Raw genomic sequence first — 14,432 nt, 5'->3', positions numbered from 1 at the left:
TTATACAAGAAAAGAAAAGAATGTATCCAAAAAAACAACAACTGTGAGCAATTAAACGCAACAGCTGCCAATGATATTTTCTTCTTCTTTTTTTTTGACTGACCCACTTTCACGTTAGCCTGACAAAAGTTTTCTAACACCAACAGAAAGTGAAAAGATAGTCTGGACTCAAGTATTGACATTGGGTAGGAAAGAACATTTGGAATTTTGGATAAAAGCAAACTGGGACGCCTTCTGGTAGTCAAGTAAATGTGAACAGATAATGAAAAGTCATCAAACTGTTGAAATTGGAGCAAAATGGTGGACCACCGCATCTGAAAAGGTCAACACAAGCATTGGGAAAGTACGAACGAATATATTGGGACACACAGGAAGCTTTTTTCAAATGAGTTTTCAATCTTCACGTTTTGTCAGTATTTACTTCCGCGTACAGTATCTGAATTCTTTTTGCTGTTTCGCTCTTCGGATAAGTGATCAGTTTGAAATAAACCAGTGAATTGAATGACAGTGTCGACTGTACCAGTGTGTGCGTGTGTCTATAAATAGCACATGACATATGACAGTGCAGCGGAGTATGATTAATGTTAATAAGTAGACCGGACAGCGCGGGTCAGCGCGCCGCGAGAAACCAGAGCCGTCTTATGGCTGGCGTCCGCAACAAAATGTTTACTGGTGGAAATGAGACACGCACAAAAATGCGGCTCATATGGGCCTTATTTTTAGCACCTGAATGTCATCTGAGGCGAGTATTTTCAACCTCTACTGTAACTATGTTGTTGAAAATGGTCGCACACGCAAAAGCCGCTGGATGGTTTTTCATCAGCCATCCGTCGCAGCGACGTTTTTCCTTGAAAAATGCCATTTCCAACATTTTTCAACTTCAAACGAAACATGTCCAACACGCCAAAATCAGTCAGTCGAGCATTTGTACGTGGTTCGCATATTGCAGATTTCCTTCTCAACAATTTTTTTCAAAGGGGGATTTGAACGATGAAGACGTTGGACTGGCAACGCGGTTTTACTTTGGAAAGCAAAAGCGGCAATTTGTGTAAGCTGTGAGATGAACTTTTGATTGTATTTTGTTACTTGAAGATCACGAATGTGGTTTTGTTCACAGTTTGGACCTTGGCATGCAAAGAGCAGCAAAATATCCGATGAATGATCCATTCGGAATAGAAAAGTTCTACTATTTAAGACGTCAAGAGTTAGATTGCAAATTTGCAGAGCTGGGACCGGCGTCTGCAATCTGCGCGTTCGCTGAATCAACTGCGACGAGTTACTTATTGTCCTTTTTCCTGGAAACGGTGACGTGAAAAAGATGCAAATGTCAAATGGAGGGCACGTGCGCAGCGCTTCGTGAACACCAAAAGCGTCTAAAGCGCTTCGCAAAACTTCATCGCTTAACTCGTTTGACGACGTTTCGACGTATGGACTGAAGTGGCGCGCGTTCACGTACGGAAAGTTGTCTTTTTTTAACAGCTTTCTTCAACTTCTGCAATCCTTCGTCGTGGCCCGGCCAGCGGTCAAATCCAGCTTGTTTTCCTTTTTCCTTGCTTTGGTCCAGTAAATCCATCTTTGCTGTGTTATAGCAGCAAGCTAACGCTAAGCTAACGTGGCCAAATAGCCTTCGTGTTCGCATTTCAAATCCAGTCACCGCCGATTCGTGCGCAAATCTTCGCGAACCTCCAAATGTTCAGCAATCGGCAGCCATTTTGAAACTGAGACCTACTTTTTGCCGTACCAGTTCGATACGCAATTCTTCAGTAAAAAATGAGCTTAAACGACCTTTATTTGTGATGATTGATAATGAACGCGAATCATTTGTGTGAAGGCCCCGATCGGGTCACGAGGACGCAAACGCTTGTTTTCAAATGATCACTTGTACAACGTTCCTAAAAAATCTCTCAGTGAAGCAATTTTGCAACAGGCCTACCTTGGGGGCGCCATTATATAAAACAACTTGATTCGTAGGAGAAGAGTGTCTGCTTGAAACCAAGATGGCTGACTTCCTGTTCAATTCCAGGCATGGGTGTGTCATGATACAATAGACACGCCCACCTGGGGTCGGGAGCCATGGTTTTTTTCCCTCTCATTTTCTAGGGGGCTTTATAGAGTGAGTACATATTGAGAAGCCTTAAATGCCCCAACCCCCCCCCCCCCTCCAAGGATACACACGCTTGCCAAATTGGTGACTTTTTCAGCTCGGGTTTGACTTTTGACTAATAAGTGATGGAGTGCTTGAAGCTGTTTTGTTGTTCTGGAACTTTGCGTCCAAGCGTGACGTTTGTGTGCTATCAAACTCTTATCTCGGGACGGGGCCGGGCGGAGGTGCGCTTGAGCAGTTAAGCCAAACTGAGCAGAAACATTAACTTCACAAGTACTCACAAGCAATACTCAAGTACAAGTACACAAAATACTTGTGTAAAAAGAGATGCCGGTAAAAGTAGAAGTTACGATTCAGCTCAACTGTAATTAAGTCAAAGTTCAAAAGTACAGACTGTGAAATGGAGGAAGTCCAAAAGTAAACAAACAAAAACAAAATCAGTTCAGCAAAATGGCTGCTTTGCTACTTGGAACGATACGACAACAAAAAAATGTTTGCTACCTGCTTGCACATTTGTGGTGACATCATTCCAACTTATATTATTGGGAAGGATTTCTCATGTGCTACATATTCCTGATGTTACACTATAGAATTACAAATTCAACAGCCCCCCCCCCCCCCCCCCCGCCCCGACCTTCAGACGGTTTAAACTTCAAATTGTTCAGCTCATGTTGGAAACGTTTTATTACATTCCCCAAAATGGCCACATGCTCTTCATAAAATTCCCAAATTAAGAGATATTCTCTTCCATATTTTTTCGACTGATTGAAACAAATTTCAATGCGTGTCACAGATTTCACCGGTTTTGATTGATTGTGGCGCATCTCAGTGCGATATTCTGCACAAATTGTGCATCCTTGGCATATTTCTGAGGTGGTGTCGGCGAGTGAGCGCCCGCCGCCAAGCTGAAGGTCGCCGACTGACTTTGCGTCAATGTCGTGTTTGTGCTGATAAGCCACATAATATTTAACAGGCCAAAGGTCACATGGCTTGAAGCCCCGCCCACACGTAGCCTAAGGTGAAAAGTGAGCAAAATAAACAAAAGACGTTCAGAAATGTCCTGTCGACACGTGCTAGGAGGCGCTAACGCTCACAATTATGGATTCCAACAACTGGAAATGAACTTTGAACTGCCATACAGCAAAACAGCACATTTGATTATTGGACGTTTTTGACACAACAACCGACCGAGAAAATACTTTGAGCTACTTTCGTACTCAGTCGTTTGGATACATTTTGGCTTGTTGATAACTGGTTAATATTTCCAATCAGCTTGAAAGTTGACAGAAGAAATACAAACACAAACGAGAAAAACTGCCAAACATTTGTTTTTCATTTGACTTTGACTTGATTGTGCAATGCTTGCTCTCTTTTTGTTTTACTTGGATTTGTCCACATGAAACCAGAAAGCTGCTAAATAAGAACACAAATGGCCTGATTTAAATTATTGTTTGATTAATAACATGTCTTAAAACATAAATCTTTTAAAAATGTTATATTTTAATATAATTCATATATTTTAGATCAGTACATGATCATCATCATCATCATCATCATCATCATCATCATCATCATCATCATCATCATCATACAGTCTACAACGATATAAATAAAAATATCCTATTCCAAAAAATCTTGGCGCTGGCATGTTTTCCTCATGGCTCATTTGCATATCGCGCTGTCGATTGGCTGGCAGCTTGGGCCGTCTGGCGCCCGATTGGCCGAGAGGAGCTTGCCTCGCGTCCTCATTGGCCGCCGGCCCGGCGGGGAGGGCACCGCGCTTTGCAATCAAAGCGTCGTGTTGCTTCTCATCCGATTCACAACACTAAACAACACCCGCGCGCGCACCTGCGAACCCCACAAACCAACTTTGTCTCGTCGTGTGCTTGCTCGCGGATGAACTTTGAAGAGTGACACGATTAAAAATGACTTCCAACAACTTCCGGATGGATGATTTCCTCGCTGGATGGGTCGGAGGTCAGTGGACGGCGTTTCCTTGTGCGCGTGCTCGTCTACATCAAAATATTAGGGAGCAGTTCGCGTGTGTGTTATTTTGACCACGCTGTGTTTAGCCATAAGCGAGAGTGCCCCAAAAAGTCGTCAACAGTTTATAATTGTGATGCAAATTACATTTGAGATCATTTTGAGTGTGTGTCTTTGTGTGTTCATTAGTTTCATATGCTTGCGTGTGCGCGTGTGTGTGTGTGAGTACAGCGTTCCCTCGTTTTCAACTCGGGTTAGGTTCCAAAAAGGATCCGCAATAAATGAAATCCGCGAACTGGTTAGCGTTACATTTATTATAAATGTTTTAAGGCTCTGAAACCCACACAGTTTATGCACTTTTCAAATTGAGGCATTACAATTTCTCACATTTTTTTCTTGTTTAAATATTCTCAATGTTCAAACCTTCATCATTTTTGTGATAAAATAGGTATATTACTGTAAAAAAAAAAAAAAAAGAGACAGAAATGCATGCAAAACTGCACTAAAACAAATCTGCGAAACCGCGAGGACGCGAAAAGTGAACCACGTTGTAGCGAGGCGACGCTGTACTGTAAACAGCTCAATGAAAAGTTACAAATATAGACGACACCTTGAAATAATTTGCACATGGATATTATTAAGTGTTTATTTAATTTAGCATTTTGTTTTTGTCCCAATCTGCATCCTATTAAATAAAGTTTGTTCTCAAATTTGGCAGTGGTGAAAGAAGTTTCCCATAATAAGACATGCAGATGAACATGCACGTGTGGCCAGTAGGGGCGCTCTCGCCGTGTTGTTGTTGCTCGCTTGAGGTCAATCAGGTTCTTGTTGGTCCCAAAATGTGTTCATCAAAATGCTTCATAAAAGAGGGATGGAAATGTTGGGATAAAAAACAAAGAATGTCGACGTTAGCAAGCGAGTTGCTTGCTTGTGCTTAAGAAATGCCGGCAAAGTCACGTGATCAATTGAGTTGTGTTCATGTGTGCGCAGGGGCGTTCAGTGTGGTAGTGGGACATCCTCTGGACACGGTTAAGGTAAATAAATGAATACATTAATTAATGAAAGAAACTATTGAATGTGTGCTGATTGTTGCGTCGGATTTGGCAGACGCGACTGCAGGCGGGAAAAGGTTACAAGAACATGATGGACTGCTTCGTCACCATCTACAGGAAGGAAACGGTATGACAAGCGCACCACACACCTTTTCAAAATGAACCAGTAGAGAGAGAGAGTTTACAACGCACTTCTCGTCAAACCTTTTGACAGGTGTGACGTTACTTCCTGCCCCGCCCCCTAACTTCCGGTCACGCGGCCCCCTCTACCCAAATATGGGCACATTTCCTATGACATCTTAATTCTGGTCCTGCCCCATTTGCCCAAATATGGACTTCCTATGACGTCATACTCCCCGACATGTCCTGTTTTGACCCCGCCCCTATACCCATATATGGACTTCATACGATGTGATAGGATATCATAGGAAAGTATGACGTCATAGGAAGTCCATATTTGGGTAAAAAAAAGGCAGGACTGGATAGATGACGTCACCTGTCCAAAAAGTGCATCGTAAAATCTCTCTACCAAGACCATTTTTTCCCTTCAATCTGGTCGGATAAAAAAATCGTATGGAAATCATTTATTTCCGTACATTTACCGATTGTCGAATGTATTTATTGTGACACTGATTGAGCGTGTGTTTGTTTTGTGGCGTTCAGGCGCGGGGCTTCTTCAAAGGCATGTCCTTCCCCCTGGCGACCATCACGGCGTACAACTCGCTGGTGTTCGGCTTCTTCAGCAATACGCAGCGCCTCATCAGCAAGCGTCGCTACGGCGACGAGCGCCACCCCGCCAAGCTGAGCGACGTGGCGGCGGCCAGCATGCTGACCGGTTTGGCGTCGGTCAGCTTGGGCGCCCCCGTCGACCTGGTCAAGATCCGCCTGCAGATGCAGACGCACGCCGCCGTGCAGGCGGGTAAGTCGCCCGCAATAGTCGGATCTCAATGCTAACATACACGCTGCATCCATTCGTAAAGAAATTAATTGTGTCAGGCGATTGGAATTTGTAATTGTAATGAATTGCATGAATTCAATAGTTAACAACATTTATTATCTGTTCTAAATGTAAAATAAAGTTTCAGAGGTGTCAAATCCAGGTCCAGAATGTAAAACTCCTGCCACAGTTTGGCTTTAGCCCCTGATGCTAACTAGTTAGCTCCCTAGCAGGTAAACGAGCTAGCTAGAGAGCTAGCTAGCGAGCACTAGGGCAGGGTTTTTACTTTCTGGACCTGGATTTGACACCTCTCATAAGTTTTCATACTCTTGTTCACATAAAAGTGGGGAAAAATGTTAAATTAATACAAATATGGCTGCATCATTTAGTCTTGTCTGACAACGTATTTGGATGTCAAGCGTCGAGAATTCAAGTGTGAAGTTTTGTTTTTTGCCGTTTTTGATTCGCAGACCAGTTCTTGGTGCCAAATGTTTTGGTGCTGTGGAAAGACACATGGAAGCCAAAAAAAACAACCCAAAAAAGCAGAGCAAATTGCCATCAGTGTGGCGCTTTTTTCTTTTTTTTGGTTTGGGATATTTTGGAAGGGGAATGCCGGATGGCTGCTCGTCCGTCCGTCCGTCCGTCCGTCCGTCCGTCCGCCGCCGCGATCGCATATCAAGGAACAGGATTCAGTTTGCCAGACGTGTTTATGAACTCAACGCGCACGTGTCACTGACTGCTGTTCATGTGACACACGCGCGCGCGCGCACGCACACACACGCGCGAGCTTATCTGTGAAGATTTTCCTTGAAATGAATTTTTCATTTCAAAGTGGAGAAGTTTGTTAATTAGTAAGCAACTCGTGAAACATTGATGATCTGCTTTTGTTTTATGGCTGAGGGTGAAGTTGTGCAATTAATCCAAATTCAATTATAATTATTACACTCCAAATCAGCATAATCGTTAATTTTATTTTTATCAATACTAATTTTGAGTTGTTTGAGCTGTTTAAATTGATACTTTTGCACCTTTTTTATATTTTAAAATAATGAATTGAATACATTTAGTTTCATCCAAAAGGCATAATAGTGTTTCAAAGAATTGTATTTGTCTTCATATTTTTTTTGACATTTTCATGTTTTGTACCAAAAAATAATCACGATTTGAATTATTACAAAAATAATGGTGATTAATCTTTTCTTCATCATCGAGCAGCCCTAGTTGGGGGTGGTGTGCAAAATATGAGCCGGGGGCTCGCATAAGGCCTCTGAAATATTTATTGATTTTTTTTGTTTTGCATTTCTCCCAAAAATAAGTTATTTGAATTGTAAAACAAGTGAAATCATTAGTAAATATGATTGTGTCAAAGTTTGCTGAAGAGAAGCAGAAACGGATGAGTTGAAACATATCCTGCGGTCTGATGAGACCAAGGTCAACTTTTCCTTCAAAAACTGCCTTTTGCTTTTTGCCGCTTGACAACAAGTTGTGAGAGATGTTTTTGTTTGTGTTTTGTGCGCAGAGAGTTTCCAGCTGGCGGGCGGCGTTTCTCACAACATGGCGGGCGTTCGCTCGCTGCACATGTCCAACAACGGCGGCGGCGGCGGCGGCGGCAGCTTGTACAGAGGTCCGCTCCACTGCATCGGCAGCATCGTGCAGCGCGAGGGTCTCCAGGGCTTGTACCGCGGAGGCGGAGCCATGATCCTCAGGGACGTCCCCGGCTACGCCCTCTACTTCGTGCCCTACGCCGTCTTCTGCGACCTTCTCAAACCAGACGGCGCCACTGCGCCGTGCCCTTTTGCCATCTGTCTGGCCGGCGGACTCGCAGGTCAGAAACATTCTTTTTATTATAAGAAAAAACGTTTGGTAACACGACACCCCCCCCCCCCAAAAAAAAGAAAAATCCCCAAATTGATTGCATTTAAAATTAAAATTGGTAGAATTTTTTGAATGACATTTATAAACAATGTGCAATATAAACTGTTGAGTTTTGCCAACATAGTATTAATAGTTAAGACTGGCTTTTATTTTTTATTTAGCTGAAGTCTAGAAAAGTCGTCTTTAAAAAATAAAATAAAAACAAGTATGAAATCCAGAAAAGACTCATTCTTTTTTAAATTAAAAATAATTATAGTAAGTCAACAAAAAAGGTTGGTCATTTTTCATTGTTAATAAAAGAAAAACAAATAATTTTTAAATGTCAATGTTAAAAATTCACAAAAGCGGCTGCCATTTTTATGTCCGGCACGGTTGTCGGTATCGGCTCGCTAACTATTCAAGGATCTTGTAATCGAATGGAGTTACTTTACAAATCAAGTAACTTCAATTACATTTCAAGGTAACTTCAAATCATTTACGGTGGAGAAAAACGATTCACCTCAAAGACTTCAATAGTACTTTAAACACGTACAAAAATAACACACTTTGAGACCAAATGTGGCATCAAAGACACGAACCACAAACATCAAGTAACGCTACAAACATCAAAAGGCAACAAAGACCACACAAACATCAACATCAACGTCAGAGACACATCAAATACACTCCACAGACAAATCATACAAATCAAAGACAGGCAAAAAATCTTGGAAGACGATTAAATGCACTTGCAGTAAATTTTACAAATAAGGATAGACTTGAAAGGCAGTTGACGTACTCACGGACACATTCTGCGACTCGACGTTTGCCCTCGAGCGGACGCTTGCACAAGCGCACTTTGTTTGTTTGCTTCTTTTTTCAACATCGACCCTCATCTGGAATCCATTTTGCCAGACAAACCATGCGGCGGCGGCGGCGCCGGCGGCGGCGGCGGCTCGCTTTGTTTACCCCAAAAAACAAAACATGTCCTACTTTCTCGCACGTTTGTACTTTGCACCACGTGAACTCCCAAGCGCGCTTTTGTGCGCTTGGGAGTTCAAACGTAAACATCAGGTGAGCTCAGCCAGGTAAGGGAGTTCAAACTTTCTTTTTTTGCAGGTTCTATTTCCTGGGTGACGGCCACGCCCACCGACGTGGTCAAGAGTCGCCTGCAGGCCGACGCTCACCTGCACAGGAAGTACAACGGCGTCCTCCATTGCATCGTGCACAGCTACAAGACGGAAGGAGCGCAGGTTAGCACTTGGGCGCCCTCTGCTGGCTGGACGCCGCCGTCAGCGCCGTCAAACTCATTGACGCAATGTTTCTTTGAGTCCATCTTTTTATACCTTTACACTGGACAATGCTCCAGTTTTCTCAGCTTTCAACGGCTTTTAGCACATGCTGTTGAACACCAAGTGTGAATGTTTATTACAATTTTAATGTCAATTGCAAAAGGTCCCCATTTAACGCTTTGTGCGTGCGTGTGCGTGTGCGCAGGTGTTCTTCCGCGGCGCGTCGGTGAACGCCATCCGAGGCTTCCCCATGAGCGCCACCATGTTCCTGGGCTACGAGCTCTCGTTGCAGTTCTTCCAGAGCTTTTAGGGGCAAAGCGGTTGCTGTGGCGACGCTTCTCGTTGTGGTTTTTCTCGGAGACGAGAGGTCAACAGTTGTTCAGCCGCGTCACTTTCGGCTAGGCTAGGCTAGGCTAGGCTAGGCTCGGCTAGGTTTAGCGGCAACCCCTGTTAAATTTGCACACGTTTCAAGTCTTTTTTTCCTAACGTCTCTGAACGACAAGCGCTAACTTTTGTCAACTACAATTATTACTGATTTGCATATTAGCTATTTAAAAAAAAAAAAGTCTTCAGAACGATGTAAGAAAATGTAAATAGTTTTGTGTTTCTTATATTAAGAATCATTTATAATCACGCGTGATACGTTACTAGCACAACTGTAGCCTCAGTGCGTATATTAAAGAATATACTGTGTATATGAAAGGAAGCAGTTACATTCAATAAGGTGCATTCCAACATTAATCGCCAGCGCATATTTGTTTTGTATGAGTTTTGTAGGTTTCGTTGCTGTGTTCATGTGCAAACTGCCATTCCAGTGAGTTTTCTTTGTATTGAAATAAAATTCATCTTTTACAAAAATTCATAAATGAAATGTTTCTCTCATATTTGGTGTTTTAGCGGAAAAAGTCTGGGCGTCTCGTCTCCCTTTTATGTGCAATGCAACCTGACGTCCACTAGGTGGAAGTGTTGCGCAACATTGAAAAAGTTGAGACAATTCATTAACACCAGCTCAACAAATTTCAATGCAAAATATTTCCCGTTGAAATATAATAATTCACGCTTTTTTTATTGACACAATCTTTGTTTTAGTCAAATATTTACAGCATTTTTTATTTTTAAACAATGTTTGTTGCATTCATTTAGACCCTAGTTTAATATGATGAAATAGTTGGCCAAACATTATTTTAACAAATACAAATAAAATGTGAAAAGTAAGCATGACTATATTTTTTACTTTTTACAACGTGGTTGATCGCGACCTCAAAAATGGCTACATGGAATTTGTTTAACACATTTAATACAACTGATAATAATGTATAAATATGTTTTAAATTATGTATTTTCATTTGATTAAATAATTGGTTTACTATAAATGAAACGAAAAATGAACATGACAATTCTTAATGACTAAAACGGCGCTGCCTTCACGTGCTATCGAAATGATGGTAAATACCACATGTCGACGTGAACGCCCCCCATGTCGTATTTTCGACTGGACAACTGGGAATTTAATAATTACAACAAAGAAAATGAACTTGAAGTTCTTTTTTTGTTACTTCATTTGCTCTTTTTAAAAATCTAAAGTTTGCTTTCCTCTGATTTCGATATGAAATATTGGACGATGTCAAACCAACATTAATACACTACACAAAATGGACACATGGCTTTTTTTAAGTAAACAATTTTAATGTTGTTTTTTTTCCGTGACAACCAAAAAGGACAAATGCAAAGAAGACGCACGTTTGTTGACACAGCCGAGCGCCACAAGGACAACATGACATGCAAAGCCTAGCGCACATTTTTCATATATATATATTTGTTTTCAAACTTGATTGATGACATTCTGCGGCACCAGAAACCATTTTTCACCCTGAATGAAGGGGAAAAAAGCCCCACAATGCATCAGAAACCGCCGCCATGGCACCACAACGTTATCTGCTTGCTTCTATCGATGGGCGGTGCATGGAGAGAGAAAAAAGGGGGCGAGGGGAGCAACAACAACCCACAGACGGGTTCGAGTCCCACGTGATGATCACGGGACGTAAACATGTGCACCAAATACAACGACTGATATTTCTATATCTATATAAAAAGGCAGTTCAGAGCAGAAATGGCAGTTGACCGCTAACACATGCTATGTGTCTTGGAATGTAGCTTGAGCTAACACAAGCTGATGCTAACTAACGTGACCTAATAACCTCTTTGAGACCCATTCATGCAAATTAAATGTTCACACGGGTTTCAATACGGCGGCGCATCAAGAAAGAGAAGAGCTGCGTTGTGACGTCTCAACGACCGCCACGTGTTTGCCTGTCTTATACTGCCCCCAGGTGGCCAATGTGCGTACACCACATGGAGATCAGCTTTGCTCGGCAGACGACGCGGAGGCAGGCACGTGGAGCGTTCAAGTGCAACGCGTAAAAACGACGACCATGACGGGCTCACGCGTTCATTTCATGCATCCACCCCGCCTGCTCACAAACAAAGACAAAGACAAAAGGGACGCAAAACATGGAATAGCCCTTTGGAAAGGCGTGCGGTGGAGCCAATAGGAAGGCGGACTAGCACACGTGACTGCGGGAACAGTAAACGCAGAAGAAGAATTCAATTGGACACGTAAACATTTAGATGAGTTCATACAGACAGATAGAGCACAAGCGAGTCTGAAAATTATTTTGCCAGCATGACAGTTAGCATTTTAGCACGAGTCAAGACATTAGAAATGTGGGATCCACCCATGAATAATTTGGCCGCGTGAACTCAGAACGCAGCGAAACGTGCTCACGGACTAAACATGTTTGCGTGTAGTTACGCAACAGGCCAAAGTGACCTTAACTCTGGTACGGGTTCATCTTACAGATGACCGGCTTGACCGGCTTTGACTAGAAAGAGCCTTTTGGATCCAACAACGCAAAAACAAACAAAAAAACGGTACTTCTTCCGAGCCCTTTTCGGACATGTTGAAAAGTACATATGCGCATGTGCTGAATTGAAAGGTGTGTCGACATCATTTGTCATGTTGGTTACATGGTTCTTGAAATATTTGGAAGGAATGAAAGAAAGAAAGAAAGAAAAAGTTACATCTGGCAGTGTTGCTACTTCCTGTTTGTCAGCTGGCCAATCAGGTGGTGTGCATTTACCACGTCCGCTTGCAATGAAGTCACATGTCCGGAAAAACACACATTGAACTTTGAATTTGATGGGCCCCGCAACAGGTGGCGGCCAACCAATCAAAAGGCCCGATAGGTTCAAATGAAACCCAAAAAAATGTCAGAAGTTAAAAAAGAGAAACTTCTCGACTGTGCAAAGCCTCCATTTTAACAGATGCAGCAGCATGTGCTAAGTGTCTCATAGCTTTTGGCAATTAAAGATGAACACAGAAACTTCTAAATCCATCTTCTTGGTTTTTTTCTTCCAAATATTACTTATGATATATGAAGTATGTCAGTCAACACCAGAAATGGCAAATCCAGGTCCAGAAAGTAAAAAATCCTGCCACAGTTTGGCGTTACCTCTCGTGCTAGCGAGCTAGCGAGCTAGCATCTATGGCTAAAGCCAAACTGTGACAGGGTTTTTACTTTCTGGACCTGGATTTGCCACCTCTGGTCAACACATTAGCATACATGTAGCCACCAGGAGCTAAGGGATGTAGCCAAATATGCTAAAAGTGAGCATTCAGCCTTTTTAGTCTGCGTGCTTGCACCCACACGTAGCTAATGTAGCGTAGCGGCAACAACACCTCATTGCTACCACTTTCTGCACGTTTGCAAGCAAACTTCCTGCGTGTGACGTCATCAAAACACGGTTGAGTAAACCGCCGGGGCACTTGACAAGCTCCAGGAATACAAACAAACAAATCAACTGAAACCCCAAAGAAGTAAACAATTTATCAATCCACAAATTTGGTCTTGGGTTTGCATGCGTCAACCTGAGGAACGAGCTCAGTCGAAAGACACACAACACAACACACAACAACACGCATTAGTGAGTTCTTCCTACACGCGCACACAAAACAAAAACATTCAAAGAAATTATTGCAAAAAGTCTAAAGTGTATGGCTTCGAGGTCTAGTCCCAAATCTTCTTCTTCTACTACTTTGTCACGTGAAGTCAAAAAGTACAATAAAGTGTTTTGTGATCTTCCCGCAGTTGTGAATGACTGCTGACAGCAAAGCGCGTCTTGGCCTTTTAGCTTCTTAGCTCTTTAGCATACTAGCCTTTAGCCAGATATGCGAAGACCGTCGGTTGACACGCTAACCACATTTCCTGCAAGTCATCATTCATGCACCAGCAATGCAGTACGGGCGCATCGCTAATGTACCACCGACAAGCCATAATGCACCCAAAATGCATGACTAATGCACCACAAATGTCGTCCGAATACACCACCGGCACACCGCCGATGCACTGATAAAGCACCACTAATGTACCCATAATGCACCACTAGCGCACTGGTGACGCACAGTTTAAGTCGTAATTGGTGGGGAAGACTGGGGGGGGGGTGATTGATGTCGAAAGCAATCGTATTCTTTGGTCTCCATGGTGATCCATTTTTATGTTTAACCCCCCCCAATATTTTCCATTGTCACAGTTTGCATTGATTGTCTAAGGGCAGCACACGACCGGAAATACCTGCCCAATTTTTAACGCTAAAAAGAAGCCAGAAACTTGAAATCCATGAAGCAATCCAGCAAAACAAAATCCTGTTATTGAATAATTATATGAGCCAGGGACTACCTTTCACACAAGACAGAAAAAGACTGCCTATTGGTGGATTGATTGCATGCGTTAAAGGGGCTATTGTCCTCAAAATTCACGCAAGAGACAGAAAAGAGCATGGATCCAATTTTGCCTTTCACGCAGAACCCGGCAAACACAAGATGCCATCAGACACCGCAATCGCAACTTTCCATAGTTCCCTTACACACAGCTGCTGTCCAATCACTGTTACGTCTCTGAGACGACCGCAGAAGTGGACACATTTTCATCCCCCATCTGTGTGAAGGGCAATGTGAAAAGGGCTCAAGGTTCCCCAAAAACGGGCGTATCCGACATTTATCCACCTGTGACTTTCACAAGGAAGCCAGCAAGTGCAGCATATGACCAGATTCCCTTTCACACTGCCTTTATGACTACACCTTTGACACAACCTCGGAAGCCAGGAAATTTCCGGACAACTTCAGCCAACAACTCGAGTAAAGAAACTGTGGC

The 14,432-nt window shown here is 42.7% G+C and overlaps 1 protein-coding gene across 1 annotated transcript; it reads left to right on the top strand.

Moving 5' to 3' along the window:
- Window positions 1-3,933: 3,933 nt before the first annotated feature.
- slc25a48 (solute carrier family 25 member 48) lies at window positions 3,934-10,082 on the top strand. The gene is made up of 7 exons (XM_086087276.1): window positions 3,934-4,081; window positions 5,078-5,121; window positions 5,195-5,266; window positions 5,803-6,058; window positions 7,596-7,901; window positions 9,050-9,183; window positions 9,428-10,082. Exons 1-7 carry the CDS (start codon window positions 4,030-4,032, stop codon window positions 9,530-9,532), a joined length of 969 nt encoding a protein of 322 aa, XP_085943402.1. The 5' UTR covers window positions 3,934-4,029; the 3' UTR covers window positions 9,533-10,082.
- Window positions 10,083-14,432: the final 4,350 nt, after the last annotated feature.

Source organism: Leptonotus elevatus, chromosome 10, assembly GCF_054856555.1.
Source record: "Leptonotus elevatus isolate MCC_2025b chromosome 10, RoL_Lele_1.0, whole genome shotgun sequence".
NCBI classification, from domain to species: domain Eukaryota; kingdom Metazoa; phylum Chordata; class Actinopteri; order Syngnathiformes; family Syngnathidae; genus Leptonotus; species Leptonotus elevatus.
The sequence above is the reverse complement of the archived record's forward strand: the minus strand, read 5'-3'. Positions and strand labels throughout refer to the sequence as shown.